Below are 16,364 nucleotides of genomic sequence, written 5' to 3' on the forward strand. Positions count from 1 at the left end.
ACACACTGTCATTGCTGTGGTCAGTTAAGGGCGACCAATCTAATCACACACATGTGTTTTTAGGCCACACAGCTGCCAGCCGATGTTTACAGCAAAATCCAGCTTCACACGTTGATTCAATGGGAACATAAAAAATTACTGCCGGTTTAGTCGAGGCTGGGCTATTACAAACTGCTGATTGCTTCTGCAAGCTTTGTAGCACGACGATTACGGATGAAGAAGTGATAATGGTAGCCACTGGCTGAGCCAAGTGTCAATCATATCAGAAACAGATTTATTGCTTTATATAAATTTTACTGACCTGGTGTAAAAAATGAAATAAAATCACACCCCCCCCCAATGACGAATTAAACAGTTTGATGGCACAGGGGACATCTAGCCACAGCCCAAGATGCAACAAATCTTACTGTGTCATGAGACTCAACTTGGAAGTTCGATGGTTGGTGCTTGGAAACAACAGATTAACCCACAAGCCACTATTCACATTTAAAGACAACTTTTTTTTCACATAGATATATTCTGCAAGGGTTTCTGTATTGTCCATCTTAGAAATAACCACAATAACAGTAGAATTGACAATAATCCTACAGGTCAACATGCACATATGTCATCTGTTATGAGCATCTTACCATATCATTTTAGTTAAAACAAGACAGATATTTCATACCTCATCCACATTTTTGTTAGGTCTTCATCTGTTGCATTTACTGAATGGGAATATGTGGCAAAAATACATTTAAAAACACATCCACTCAATCAGCCACTGCCATGATACTGTGCAAGTGTGCAAAGCCTTTTAGCATCCAGCTCACATTGCCTTTTCAAACTTTAACACCACAACTGAAAGAGTCTTATGTAGCATAAATCACACAATTTCAAAGAGAGAACTACAACTCCAAAAAACAAAAAACAGACAAACTCAGAGTAAATGTTTAAACTATGGAGAAATACTGTGCATTAAACAAAAAACAAACAAAAAACAAACAAACTGGAACACCAAAAGGACTGCAGGAGAGAATTTAACTCATGAACAATAGGAATTAAGTTTTACATTTAAAGTTAGTTTGTTTAGTGCCAAAACTTATCATTAATGGCAACAACTTCAAGTCCAAATCCCATAGAGGCTTCGTCTTTGAGACACAAGATAGAGGATCTCCACTTTGTGAAGAACTGCATCAGAAAATTACAGCGAAGTTGGATGATGATGCTCTTCTAAGAAAAATTGGAAAGGATTTGCATGCATCTATCTGTGAAGCGCATAACATCAATTGAATCATTCAAGTCATCTGAAGGAATTTCATCATTCTTGAGGACATGGGCACAAACTAAATGCAAAAAAAGGACCATTTGACTGTTATCTGCAACTACGTCAAAAGCCAAGGTCTGTGATGGTATGGGCTTGTATCAGCGCATTTGGCAAAAAGTAATTTCCAATTCTGCAACAACGCAGCTATGCTGACTTACAGACCACATCTTATCCAGGGACGTATGTGCATTTCTCAAGAAATGAATGCAAAAACAGATTTTGCACACATTGCAAAAACATGGCTCGGGGAAAAAAGAGATACAACACACATTATAATCACTCTGAAGATATGTCTGAAGGTAAAACAGGATGAAACATTTTATGTGCCTCATAACTTGTTCTATATGCCAAAATAAGCTTAATATATACATATGTGTGTATTATTTGATGCAGGTCTAAAAAATGTCCATGGACCTGTGAAAGGTCAGTGGACTCAAATGTATTAAGCCGGGCAGACACTGTGCGATTATCGGCTCGTTTTGAGCCGATTTTCCAGTCGTGCGACTTTTTTTTGATCGGGCCCGATTTTGACCCAATCGTTGCTCGTGCCTCGTGCAGTATACGTGGGGTAACGACGAGAGAGTAACACCTCACGACGAGCTCCCGATCACAAATCGTGAGGTCGCAAGAAAATCAAGCATGTTTGAAATCCTGGTCGCTCCTCGTGAAGGAACTCACAGTTGAAGCAGTGCTGCGACCCGATTTGCCTCATCCTTTCGCAGAGAGCATGCGCAATCTCTGATGTTACCTCAAAAACTATTATTTGTAGTTTAAGTGTTGCAAATTCACATTACAAATCATGTTTTAATAGCAAAAAAAAGACCGCATTTCCACGTACGGTGCGGGTCGCCGCGTACCCTGCGCCGTAGGCTCTGCATTGGTGTAACGCGGAACCATAAATCAGCCTTTAGTGTGTGCGCTGTCTGCTGTAGGCCGTCAGGTCACCCACCTTTTCGTTTCATCTCGTTCCCACCTCGTGTAAATTCTTTTCACTTTAAAAAAAAGAGCTATTTATGTTAAGCATAGGATAAAAGTTTGAACTCAGATTTTTGGGAAGTATTTTCAAAATCTTTATTTTAATAGCGGGACTATTTCCAGCTGCGCCTGTGTCGAGGAGCGCGTGATCGCGCTGGACCAATAACAGCGGCCCCTGATGTAAACAAACCTGACGTCATACAATGTTGGCGCAACCTCGTCTTCCCAAATATGTAGAAAAATACAATATAATGAGCCAAAAAGTGCACAAAAATGACTAAAACAGTGTTATATGAGGCCACAATGAAGATGAATTATAAACTAAAGTGAAATAATAAAAATCGCCCATAATGTGATTTCGTTTTTATCATTGTGCTGTACTGTTCGGAACAACTCTTTTTTCTCTTCTCATTTTGCTGGGACACCGGGTTCCTCCGCGAGACACAACTTTTGCGGTATGCGTTCATTGTTATGTCTAAAAATGATGCGCAGTGCGGGAGGATTATGATCGTATAGTGTGAGCAGACGGGTCGCATCAGAGCATCGGCTCGTACAGTGTGAGAACATAAATCGTGGAGTGTGAACTTTTGAACTCCGCGATCTAGTCGTGCAGTGTGAGATGGGGCAGTCTCATACGATTCAAAATATCGCACAGTGTATGCCCGGCTTTAGGCTGATGAAGGCTGATGAATGTTAGGCCTTCCTATGAAATTGGCTCACAAGGTAATCAGCCCAAACAAATCGAAATGGCGCAGTACACAGAAATTCAGACCAACTCTGGCAATCTGATAAGATCACGATAAGACAAGAAATGTAAAAACAGACAGGTTCTTTTTCTTTTTAAAACAAGAGAAACATAAGAAGCAATGGCAGAGCAGAAGACTAATCAGGCACAGGTGTAGGTAATCAATATTGCTGAAGCAGACAATCAATCAGTGACCACACTGCAGGAGCAATTGGTTCTGGTGCATGAAGAGAACAGAGTGAGGGCAGGAAGGAAATAAGGCAGGATGTGAATGAACTTGGGGATTGAAAATAAATGACAACCCAGGGGTCTCGGACCGTGTTCTTGCAACTTAAAATGAAAAAGGACAAAGACATTCATCTTGTCTTCCTACGCTTTTATTTTCTTTAGGATTTCAATAAGTTATTCAACAACCATTTGCTTGGCGTTGTGTTTGAGTTGAAAATAAAATATTCAGGACTTTGTTTAGGCACTTTTAGATTAAAACATTGAAAGAGTTCATCAAATTAGTCTTGAAATCTGAGTGAGGAAACTTGGTCTCCACCTCTTTACCAAAGGAGATAATCATACTATTTATACATTATGCAAGAGGCTGGTAAAACAGAGGCTAAAACAATAAATCAATGTTAATATTTGGCGCTATGGATATTTGAAATGAATCCCAAACCACATGCGAGGCTGATGTGTACATCAGCAGCTGTAAATCCTGTTTTCTTTATCTCTTTGTAGTAAAGTAAAGAGAGAAAGTTAAAGCGATTTAGCTCGTGTGAGTCTTATCAGAGCCTGTTCAGCTCATATAGGGCAGCCACTCACGTCGGTAGTGGCAGATCGATATGAAAGGAGCTTTAAGTGTCTACTATAATAAGCTCTCCTGAAGACATGCAAGGAGGAATTTTCAGTGTCCTTCATTTCGTATTTAGCTGGTGACTTAATAGCACTTGGGCAAAAAGCTTAAACAGCAGAAGCCCTTTTGATGAACACATGCTTTGATTGCTGTGCTAGGGACAATTACAAAAATTTTTCACTTAGACTAAAGCTGCTAAACCTAATTTAACAGAGGGAACTGCGGTGACAACCAAGCACATTACAGTGAGCACTTGAGTGAGTTCATCACACTTCTCCTGGACGCTAATGTGTTCTCTTTTACAACCTTTTATAACGTTGCTGTCATTATAAGGGGGTAAAGCTTTTCTCTTTTACATTTTTTAATTTTTTAAACACTTTCTGCATGACTAGCCTCAGGGAGTTCAGATCCATTACAAAATATTAAAAACACCATCAAAGTAAGATGCTGCCCTGCCAGCTCAGTTTCACAGAAACACAAATAACAAAAAAAAAAAAACCAAAACAAACAGCTTTGTGTTTGTGTTGACAACCACTTTCCTTTTTTGTAAAGGACACATTTTTGTAGTTAGTTGAAGGAACAGGACTGTTTCAAGAAAAATAAAACAACCTTTTATTACAATAACATATGATGATGATTTTCAGTATCATATCAGTCTCTTAATTCATTAAAGAGAAATCTGTTCTTTGAAGTCTCCTTGCATTTGTTCACACACAGCTTTAAGTCTGGTCTTTCCAAATGACATTGGGCCTCCTTCATGCAACATGAGTAGAACCAAGCACGGTGAAATTTACACGTGTAATATAGATGTGTGTGAGTGGGGGGCAATTTAATAAGCAGTGGGAGTGGCCTTTTACATTGTTTTTTTGCAGTTTTTCTGAGCACTGCATGGTCTGACCTCGCAGTGACCTTAAGACGTCCACTCCTGGGAAGATTGGAACCATTCTGAGTGTTTTTTATACGTGAATGATCTTTCTCACTGCAAAATAATTAAACACTGATTATAAATGACCCTTTCCAAAGTTATGGGCCACAATGATTATGTTCAAACACGCTTGAATACTCCAGACCAACAAACTCCAGAGCAGAATTCCTCTTTTTAAGAGGTTGGCATATTTACTGCTGATCAATTAAGTGCATTTAGTTTGCTGCACTTTGCGGCCACTTACTCTTCTAATTTTAATGGAAGCAGTAAGGGTGTTCTTAGTTTTTCACACGCTGCTGCTGCTTCATTTATTTTCTGTATGATGACATGCTGCTGCATCTTATTGTTGATCTGAGGTTTATTCTAAAATCTGGCAAGGACCCCATCTTTTATTTCTATAATGTTCTGGCGTAAAAGGCTTTAGAAGTGAGAGGTTGTACTTTATTTCTCACATGATGGTTAAACACACAACTCTGAGCGCTTTAGTTCTTGAAATGTCTGAACATTTATGGTCATTTCAGTGGAAATGTTTGCTAATTAGATAAAACATGTGGTGAAAGGGCTTTAATCCATTTGCTGGCAGACAGTTTACAGTGAGAGTTATTTACACTGTGCCGGATAATGACGGATGATCACAGATTAGAGATCCTCTTGTGGTGGGTGTTTTTTATTTTATTATATTTTTTTACACTTGCTTTGCTGGTCCTACATTATGTTTCACAACTGCCAATCCACATCTGACAGTGTTGGTATTAAATTAGAAAGAAAACCTGTCATTTTGATTTAGCACAATCCCTTAAGGAGAGTTGAAATCTAAGTTAAAATGAAAGCAGAACTTCTAACAAATAATATACTTTGTTTCAGGTTTTCAGGTCCCCTGAGTGGAGCTTTTTGTCTAGTCTTCTTTCTTTTGCTAATTTAATTTCCCAACCGTCAGCATCAAAACTGGCACCGCAGCACAAATGAAACGCCTTGTGAAACCATGCTGTCTCTTAACAGTTTGTGGGAACATCACAAAAAAAGCTACAAATAGGAATAATGTCACATCATTTTATGAAACTATCACCACTTTTAAACAGCATCCCAGCAGAGTTATACACATTAACGTATCCTGGAGATCTGGGTTTTTCTTCCTTTTAGATGCAGCACTTTTTTTTTAATTTAATTGTGCCTTAAACATCTGCTTTTTCTTTACTTTTTCATTACTGGATACTTTAACTGTTTAGAAAAAGTTCAGGCATTATTGGCTCGGACAGAAATAAAAGCCTCCTTTCTCTAGATTACCTGGTAATTAGTCCTGACACAGTCAAATGAGAAACCCCATGCTGGACAGATACTTTGAAAGTCATACTACGGTAGTCAATTTTCTAAATAAATAAATAAGAAACAAATTTCCATTTTTGGGTTTACAACAAGACCCGTGCTGCATGAACGAACATGAGCTTAATTGCGACTGATTATTCCTCATGAGTTGGGGAGCGTCGAGGCTTTCAACGGCAGGGTGGAGGGTCCTCTGGGTGTGAGTGGGTCTGTAATCATGGATGATTTGTGGTGGGATGTAACAACACAACCATGTAATGGAGAAAGAAACTGGGCAGCCCTCAAATGAGATAAAAATACGAGAACTGAAGATTTTAAGTTTTGGGTTGAAGATGATGTGTTGATCATTTCTTTAATAGATAGAAGTCTCACTGCCTATCCTGCAAGTAATCTCTTCACTTCATTCTTGTGAGAGTATTTTATTCGATTTTTTGCCATGTGTGTAATGTGAGAATGATTTGGATCTCGCATCTGTGATTTGCAGGTTTCAACAGGAGACCCAGTTAAGACCGTTACTTTCAGTTTTGTGCCAGTCGTGCAGAGATTACCAACTAAAGGCATTCTTACTGAGGAGGAGTCTGAAGCTCTGAAAGCAAATCCAGATAAGGTACAGTAGCAGGACGCAATGTAAAAGGAGCAAAGCAATGTTTTTCTCCAACTTCCAGCTTCAGTTTGTGAGTGTGTCTGGTTGCTTGTCTGTATATGTGGCTCTGTGATGGACTGGCGACCTGTCCAGGGTGTAACCCCTGTCTGCCCCGTATGATGAGCTGGGATATGCTCCAGCAGACCCCTGTGACCCTGCAAAGGATAAAGCGGATATATAAATTGGGTGGATGGATGGATTCCAGCTTCTCTCACATGATTAGCGTGCGTGTGATGTGCGCAAAGTGACAGCCAGACTGGTATCAACAAATGACATCAAATTAGCGTGCAGTGGAGCATCATGGCGAGTGAAAGATTTTTCTTTTTTTTTTTTGTTGTGAAAAGCTTGTTCATTCAGCTCAGCTCTGCTGCCATCCTGGTTGTTGCACGTCCCATACAGCCTCCCCGGACCCCACTGCCATCATTTCGGTACACTCTGTACCAGTGAAATGGAAGTGGTACAAAGAGATGATTTCTGCAAAGTGAATGGATATGATTGACCAGTCAACCTGATTATAGCTGAACTCTGTGTGTGTGTGTGTGTGTGTGTGTGTGTGTGTGTGTGTGTGTGTGTGTGTGTGTGTGTGTGTGTGTGTGTGTGTGTGTGTGTGTGTGTGTGTGTGTTTAAATACATCATTACAAATCAGTTTGGATAGTTAGGATTAGTGAGGTTATTTCAGTCTTTGTACATGTAGTTTAGAGGTGGGTGCAATTCATCGATGTGTCGATGCATCGCGATGCGTCACGTGACGATTTGTGATCGATTATGGTCCAGTAAAAAAAAAAAAAAAAAATCTTTTTTTTTTTTTTAAATTATCCTATCCAGATTCCAGACTGAATAAGCTGCTGAATAATTTCATTTTCAAGAATGCACATTTCTTATTGTTCACTTGAAATATGGCAGATATGTTTACACTAAATACATTTGATGGAAGTACATATCTTGTTTACTTGAATTAATGAACTCATTAAATCCAGGGCTTGACCGTTTTCAGTGTTTTCCGCCAATAGAGGGCGCTCTCATGCAAGTGCAGCTTTCCCTGGTCAAAGTTAAGTAAGTCAAAGAGCAAATGTTTACATAGTCATAAAATACATTATTTTGTGTTTGAAAAATACATGTCAAATGTTCAAACAACCTTGTTATTTACTTAATGAGTGTTGTTAGAGGAACTGAGTTAATTGATTGGCTATTTATTTACAAATGTAGCCACAGATGAAGACAAAATCAATCTTGTATGGAAAAAAGCATTAAAAATCACAATAATCGAAGAATCGTGGCACCAATAATTGAATCGAATCGACAATCGTTATAATCGAAGAATCGAAGCTCCAATAATCGAAATCGAATCAAATCGTGGGGTACCCTTGTTTGCACACCCCTAATGTAGTTTCATACATCCCAAACATTCTGTCTTGAGGTTAGCACATCATACTTCCCAATTTATTATCAATCAACATTTCACTTCAACTCAACTCTCTTTTTACATTTGATGTGACAGCTATGTCTTCATGCACCCTTCATTTATTTTGTACATTAAATGTATTACTTTTGTTAAACCTGAGTCTTTATTTTAGTTAAATTTAGTTTATTTAGGATCCCCATTAGCTGTTACACTTGGCAACAGCTATTCTTCCTGGGGTCCTCAAAATATCATACAAAATACATACAAAAACATTGAATTAAAAATAAAAATAAAAATAAAAATATTGCAAGAGAGAACAATTCATTACAGCATAAAAAAGTTAAAAGTTAAATTACAATATTTTCATTGTGTATAAGAAAGTCCTTCAGTCGTTTCTTAAACTGCCTTTTATCGTTTTTATTTTATACATTTTGAGAGGAGAGTCTTTGAATGAACATCTTTTTAATGGACAGTGTGCTCCAAAATGTTCATTAAAAAGGGAATCTCATTATGCAACATGTCAGCCTTTTAAATGGTGCTTGTCTTTTGTGATTAATCACGTCAGAAGCTTGAGGATTGAAACCTCTGGCTTCTGAGGGGTAATTAGTTTCACTCTTAATTGGAACATTGTGACAAACACAAAAAGGCAAAGTCACCTGTAGCAGTAATTAATTAATTTGAGGATTGGCAAATCTAGCTAATTGATTTTTCTCTCATGTGTCTCTCTAAAAATCCTGAAAGCTTGCACCTAAATTAAGTCTTAAAAGCTTCACTTCAAATCCATCATGGTTGTGTTAAAAAAGGCAGAATGAAAAGCATAAGAAATATACACAAATATAGTTTGACTTGACTGCATTTAAACATCAAACATATTCCTGAGCGACCTCAGACATCAAACATGATGTTCTGCTGACAGTCAGACTCTTTTAGTTGGCACATGAAAGTGCAACGCAACACATTCCCATTAAAGTTCATGGGGGAAAAAAAAAGATTAAAGGCCAAATATGAGCAGAAGCCAAGTGAATAAGTCTTCAGCTGTGAATTTGTTTTTGTTTTGCTCTCTCTGACCGGTGCCCAGTGTTTTAATTTACACACACAATGGAAACTGCAGTGGCTGCCGGGGCCCAGTGTGGACCCCCTGTGATGCTGACTGCTGGAAAGCTTAATGTGATAATAGATGTTTATCCAGCATCCGCAGCATCCGCAGCATCCGCAGCAGCAGCGCTGAGTGCCTGGTGGCAGCTTGCTGTCTGTCACATAGACTTCAAAGGTCTTTTCACTGAAGGGGTGGCAGTGCGTGGCACCATTGCTTTCATGGCTTCCTCCCCTCCGATTACGCATAGGAGTGGAAGCCCTTTAGATAAAAAAAAAATAAAAAAGGAAGCGTACAGCAAATATTTGGGTACTCCAACTCTAATCAGCTTAATGGGGCCATGATATCTCCATGATAGTCATAAGGGATGGTCAGGTGCAGTGTTGTGCAAGTTCATACTTCTCATGAACTAGTTCAAAGTTCAGTTCACATAGTTTAAAAATGAACAGTTCACGTTCATAGTTCACCATTTTCATTTTGAACTAGTTCAAATTCAGTTCATTTCAATATTTTTAGGTGAGAAGTACGAATGAAACGTACTTCCCCCCCATCCTAAAAGTGTTCACCGTGTACCAGTGGTCTTCAGCCTTGGTCCTCAGGACTCCTGTACTGCATGTTTTATATGATTCCCCTCAGAACCTTGATATAAATGACTGTCATTAACAGACTTGTGCAGACCTGGATGACAAGCTGATGACGACCATTAATTAGAATCACGTGTGATGACGCAAGGAAACATGTAAAACATGCAGGACAGGGTTGGAGACCCCTGCTGAATACAATCATGTATTGTCCTAGTGGCGTTTCAACTTTATTCAGAGGCTGTAAATCTCCAACATTGTAGTGCATTATCAATTTGTCTACCTGGGAAATCAGACCTCTTGGTCTTTCTGGAACTTTTTGGATTAGGACTCGCAGATGTTTTCTCCCACTGGGCGGATGCTTTACCTCCACATGACGTTTCAAATGTGAAGTTGACGAGGCAGACGTTCGGACTTGTTTTCTCAGCGCAGGTGGACATAATTTGCACAGAAAGGCTAGATTTTTACCGTCAGACTCTTTGGGAGACGATGTGTAAAATTCCCGCAGATAATGATAAACGGATCTTCATCTGACGGCTCGCTGACGCTGCGTCTGCAACGTCTCTCTCTTCACCTGTCAAGGCTGATTTATGGTTCCGCGTTAAATCGACGGCAAAGACTATGGCGTAAGGTACGCGGCGACGCGAACCATACGGTCCACACGCCGCGTACTCTACGCCGTAGGTTCCGCGTTGGTGTAACGCGGAACCATAAATCAGCCTACATTCCTAAAGACTGCACCGGGTTCGTCGAGCATTTTAAATGTGCGCGCCGCCCGCTGGTGAAATAAGAAGGATTATTCCATAATAATTGGACCTAAACAGTGAAGCTGCATCTCACATAATCTGAACAGTTCAAATTCCAGTTCATGATCTGCAGAATTAACAAGTTCACGTTCAAGTTCTTTATGTGTAAATATGTTGCGTTCAGTTCAACGTTCTCACACAAATGAACGTGTTCATGCACAACACTGGTCAGGTGATACAGATTTCACACTGAGATTAAAACATGCTAGTGAGACAAGGAAAGAGGAAATGATGAGGTTAGTTAAAGTGCTTCCAGGTATTGTAGCAGTTGCCCTGGATTTGTTTTGCAGCTTAATCAAATACTACCTTTTTTTGGTCAACCTAATTTATTGAGAACCTTCAAAGGTTTTCAAGATGTTAGCAGAATAACCTTTCATACAGTAGAAGTTATTATCATACAGTCTGTATAAACAAGCTGAAGATGAGAAGCTGATGATTTTTGATTATTTTATACACAAAATCTAATAACACTGATTGACAAGTATTGCTTTTATGCAGATGACATTGAATGTGTTAGGGTGCAATCTCTACGCTTAAGCAAGCCTTATATTGCACACTTTTTGTGGGTTGAAAGTAGTTTTACTATTGTGAAACAAAACTCATGCAGGGCTAAATCGAAGTCCTTAAATCTTCCGTCTATACCTTCGGATTTCTGAGATTGAGATAGTTTAACAATACAGATAATTGAATGTCTTAATTGATGGTGCTCCCTCTTTAGCACCACATGTTCAACAACTGACTCAAATCGTTGAAACAATGTTTTTTGCTTTAGAATAAAGTCTGGATTTCCTTTTGAAGCCAAAAAGAAACTTTTATTCTGCTACTTTCAAGTCTTTGCCGGATTATGGGGATGTGATTTATTAACACACTTCCTCACAACGTCTACAGTGGATGCAGTGCAGGTAACCTGAGAACTCTTACTCAGGAAAGCTCATCTGCTTTGTCCCTCCATACACTTAAACACTAGCATATATTCATTTATGATGCTATTCTTGGTGTTCTTCCATCATACCTACAAACCTTTATTCTCCAAAAAAAGCTCTACAAGTTACAGTCTTCACTCCAAAGACCTGATTGTGTTTACTGTACCTAAACTTAAACTGAGATGGTAAAAAAAAAAAAGGTATGAAATAGTCGCCTCTACATTGGAACCAGCTTATGTCCCAGGTCACATGACTCTTGAAGAATTCAGGTCTAAAATAGGTTTTGTTTAAAAATTAACAGCACTATGTCAAGAAGCTAATGCTCGATCCTGGTCTTGCAATGAATGAATCAATCAATCAATCAATCAACTTTATTGTCACATCATATTACTGGTAGTAACATGGGTAAAAAACTTGTTTGTGCAGGCTCATCATCATTTGCAGTTAAAAGATAGACATACAAACAAAGTGCATAGTGCATGAATAAAAGCATAAAAACAGTATGTGGAATAAGAGGATAGAAAAACAGATAAATAGTCTTGGGCTTCTATATATGATATAAAAAAATCTTCAGTTCAGTCTTTCACAGAACTAAGTCTTGTTCAGTAATCTGTTTGCTGACAGATAAAAACTGTTCAGAAACATCTAACTTCATGCACAGACTTCAAATAAGCGGTGCGTGAAAGATCAGAAACCTCATAATCAGAGGCTTTACACAGGAAAACCATCTCAGTATCACCCATACATAATCAATATGTTTACTTCATATTATTCATGTTGTAAACTGAAAATAAGACAGCTGGAGGTAATCTAAGATGCACAAAGGTCCACGAACAAATTGAAAGCAAACCCTTCCAACTGAAATGAGATGGAAGGCAGGGCAGCTTGTGTCGCATAACCTTATCAGTGATGGTTGCTCTGAAATGAAATGTATGATAATCACATGAATTTAATACATTTAACTCATTGGAGCTAAACAGTTTGAAAAGAAATCTGTTCTTAATGTGAGTAGCTGGGAGAAAAGAAGGTGAGAGGATTTACAGCAGTTTAGGAAAACATTTCTTTACACTGAATGTTACAGGAATAATCTGGATTTAAAACAGCCCCAGCTCTATTACCAGATGGTAAAGAGTGTAAACTTTTATTATGATGCAAAACAACATGAAAAAAGAGTTCTGAGTGAGACTGGTTGTGAGTTAGAGCGCTCAGTGTATTTGAACTATGTTATAATAAATTGCTATTTTAAGCCGTATCACTCCTTATCATTTAATAATAGACTTATGACTGATTTATCCTTTTAAGTTTCTTTTAAGCATGAACAGTTATGTTATCTCCATCTTAACAGCTTCAAAGTAATAGGAAATTAAATGTCTTGCATGGTTTTCACTTGTTAACGTCCCCTGTGATGAGAGGGCTTATCACAGCTTGTAAACACTCTTTGAAACCAGATATGCAGCAGCATAAAATTATCACCTTTCCATAACTTCCATAACTAAACTGCGTTTTTGTTTTGTTTTTTATGGCATCATGGTTATTCTAATACAATATGTAAAATACAAATCATATTAGTTTCAACATAACAAATGTGCAGTTACCCACAATGCGGTTTCACTCCGGTTTTTAGCTCTTTTGTATGTTTGTATTACATTTTTGAGGTAAAGCTGACATTTATCAGTCATTCAGGCAGCCTTTCATTTCCTAGTTTCCTGTTCAATTACAGAACAGCAGCACTGAGGAAATGTCTACATTTGCTCAGACGACTGAAGGCTGTCAGTAGAAAATGGGGCCAAGTGTATATTTAGCAAGATGTTTTCAATAAATGTGAGACTGCGTGCCAAAAATGATGCTGAGCTCGTATTTCTTTCAGAGCGATATATGTTGGGCACGCAGTTTTTTATTTATTTAATTTCTTGGCTGGATGAGTTTCAGTGTAACTGCAGAAAAATCACATTAAATCCTAATTAAAGCTTCTGGGGCTCATGTTAAGTGATAGCAAGTTTATTTGAAATCTTACCGCATTAATTGCAGCTTTTGTGGCTTTGAACCAAATGGACACATTTAAAATGCGATGAATTATATATTGAGATGGCATGGGTTGTGATTTGAACTGCAGAAAAAAAAATGAACCAATCTGCTATAACATTATGACCATTGACATGAATTGTGAGTTACCTGCTCATCTTACCATCATGCAATGTTCTGCTTGGAAAACCTGCATCCCGTCATTCACCTGAATGAATTTTTGGCACTTGCTATTTACCAAAAACATTTTGTGAAGCAATCATACTCTGATAATATGGCTACAATAGCTGCCCTCTCCAGTAGGTCAACAGTAGGCACTAACTCCCCATTTATCAATCTGATGGGACCTGATCTTATCTATAGGATGCAATCTACATCCACAGAGACCCCACCAAAGTGGGTTCGCTTCGTAAGTATTTTACATATATAGTATTTTTAATTACATCCTTTTCTTTACTATGTTTATTTTTTGCTGCAGCAAATCCATGTACACACTGGAGGACTCACCAACCAGTAAAGGCATAACGCCTTGTCTGATTTTGATGTCATTTAATGTATCCTGACATAAAGCTAAAGCTTGTCAGCGGCCAGTTTACCTCATTCTTCACACAGATGTTGATGGTTTGTATGGATTTCCAAGCAGTGAACTCTCCTCTCATTTTAATTCTGAGAGTGGGTGTGCTGGCCTCTAACCGCCACACAGTTCTTCGTACACCATAACTGCAGAGTACTGCGGTAATGTGCACATGGGATACATCCTGAGAAGTTTGGTTCAAGGAGGTTTCAGTTTACCAACATATAATACTGGGAATCCCCATATTAGAGCTTTGTATCGTTAAGGTTTTAGATGACACAATCTGCACTGTTTGAGCCTTCTCGAGACCCTTGTGCATTGGTGAAACATTTGAGTTGTTGCAGTAATTCCCTTATTTAAACAAAGCTCTAACTTCCTAACTTCCCACTAACTTCCAGGAAAAGTATTTTCAATAAGAAAATGAGTATTACTTTGATATGAAACCCTGAAACAACAATGAATGTCATTTCAAATACTTGACACTTAAACGTGTGTACACTGAGCCTTCTTCTGTTAATCAGTCCTGCAGCGCATGCGACACAAATGTCAGCAGGACATGTGCTCGTTAGGGTGACCAGATGTCCCGCTTTGTGCGGGACTGCACTGCATTTTCATCACTTTTCCCGCGTCCCGCATATTGAGACGATGTCCCGCAATTTGATTGACATCTGTATTTTTTTTTTTTTTTACCTCTGGCTTTCGTCCAATGGATGCGAAGAAAACAGAGACGGCTGTCATTACGGGGCTGTTTATTTGATGATGATGCTGTCAATAAAACTGCGCACATGTGTGGTCAAGTGTGTACGTGACGTGCGTTGCTGCTGCAGCTGCGCGCCGCGTACACGCGCACAACGGTGGCGGTGCTGAAAACAGTCTTGACTCGACTGAAGGAGAAACAGGCTAAAAATGATGGAAACGACAACAAAAAAGAGGTGATGCAGCTATAAGAAAGACTGGGAAATTTTACTAAATTAAATTAAATTTACTTGAATTTTATTTGTTCCCTCCTGGCTGGTTTTGATTTATTAATACGATTTGATTTTATCAGATGTTTCATTGTGCCTAATTTCAAGTGATATGCAATTGGCTTAGGAGGATGGTTTTAAAGACGTGAAATTAAATTTATTTTGTTCCCTCCTGGTTGGTTTTGATTTCTATTAATCTGGTTTTACTTAATTTTTTATTTTATTTTGTGTTAATGGAATGCAGTAGTTGGGTTATAGCCACTACTGAGTGAAGTGTTTATGGATGGTTTATGAAGTGATCCATTAAAGTTCCTTAAACTAAATACTGTACCTGTCTTTTTTGGCTGTATGAGCTAAGGGACGTAATAGAAATGTTCATTTTTTAAGTTACATTATGTCAAAATTTTAGACTACCTCTCAGTATTGGTAATGTATCCGGGTGTCCCACATTGTCCCACACAAACATACTCTTTGTCCCACATTTAGTTTGTTGAGATCTGGTCACCCTAGTGCTCGTACATGTGAATTATATGTGTGGGCCATGTGGTGAAACCAAGCACGCCCCAGTGCTCAGAGGGGCTCGCTGAGGTTCACCCTGGCCTTCCTCGGGTTTCACTTGCTCTGTTCTTTCTGATCATTTGCTCCGTTCTTTCCCACCGTCAGAGGGTAGCTGTGTCCCATGAGAGGAAAACCATGTCAGATGGGAGGATTTTCAACGTAAAGACGCTCTTTATTGAGGATATTTTAAAGGGAAACGCAGGAAACGTAACTCAGCTGGAGACAGAACCTCAAGTAAGTGACAAATAGACATTTGTCGATAGACAATCATTTGGAAAAACCCTTGTCATGTAAGTGCAAGCGTGTCAGTTTGGCACCTGTCAGATTGTTTAAACGGAAAGTGATACTTGAAGCCTGTTCTGTCGTTATCTTAGGTGAGGGTTAGAGTTTAAATGAGTTTTAAAGGGGCTGCTCTGACGTTAGCACCTGTAGTTTAACCTGCTGGTGGAGTTTAGCTTGATCTAAATTAATGTGTCTTCAAAAGAAATATTGTCAATAAAATCAACCCATATATGTCTCTTTAATTCAACTGTGAATTGTCTAAACTTATGCCTGTGACACATGCACCAACCATGTTTCATCATCATGTTAAAGCACATCTAAATTAGACACATGCAAGCCAACACAGCAACTGGACCATATATGAGCTTTTATCAGTTTATTTCAGTTCTATTTTTCTGAT

At 38.6% G+C, this 16,364-nt stretch overlaps 1 protein-coding gene across 1 annotated transcript in view; it reads left to right on the forward strand.

Annotated features, from left to right (window-relative positions):
* The window catches only part of mlip (muscular LMNA-interacting protein), a 29,656-nt gene that overhangs the window by 4,488 nt on the left and 8,804 nt on the right, over positions 1–16,364 (forward strand). Inside the window, exons 2-3 of the mRNA XM_061746057.1 lie at positions 6,600–6,722; positions 15,788–15,916. Coding sequence (XP_061602041.1) covers positions 6,600–6,722; positions 15,788–15,916 — 252 coding nt within the window. The remainder of the gene's footprint in view (positions 1–6,599; positions 6,723–15,787; positions 15,917–16,364) is intronic.

Source organism: Cololabis saira, chromosome 17, assembly GCF_033807715.1.
Source record: "Cololabis saira isolate AMF1-May2022 chromosome 17, fColSai1.1, whole genome shotgun sequence".
In the NCBI taxonomy this organism is placed as follows: domain Eukaryota; kingdom Metazoa; phylum Chordata; class Actinopteri; order Beloniformes; family Belonidae; genus Cololabis; species Cololabis saira.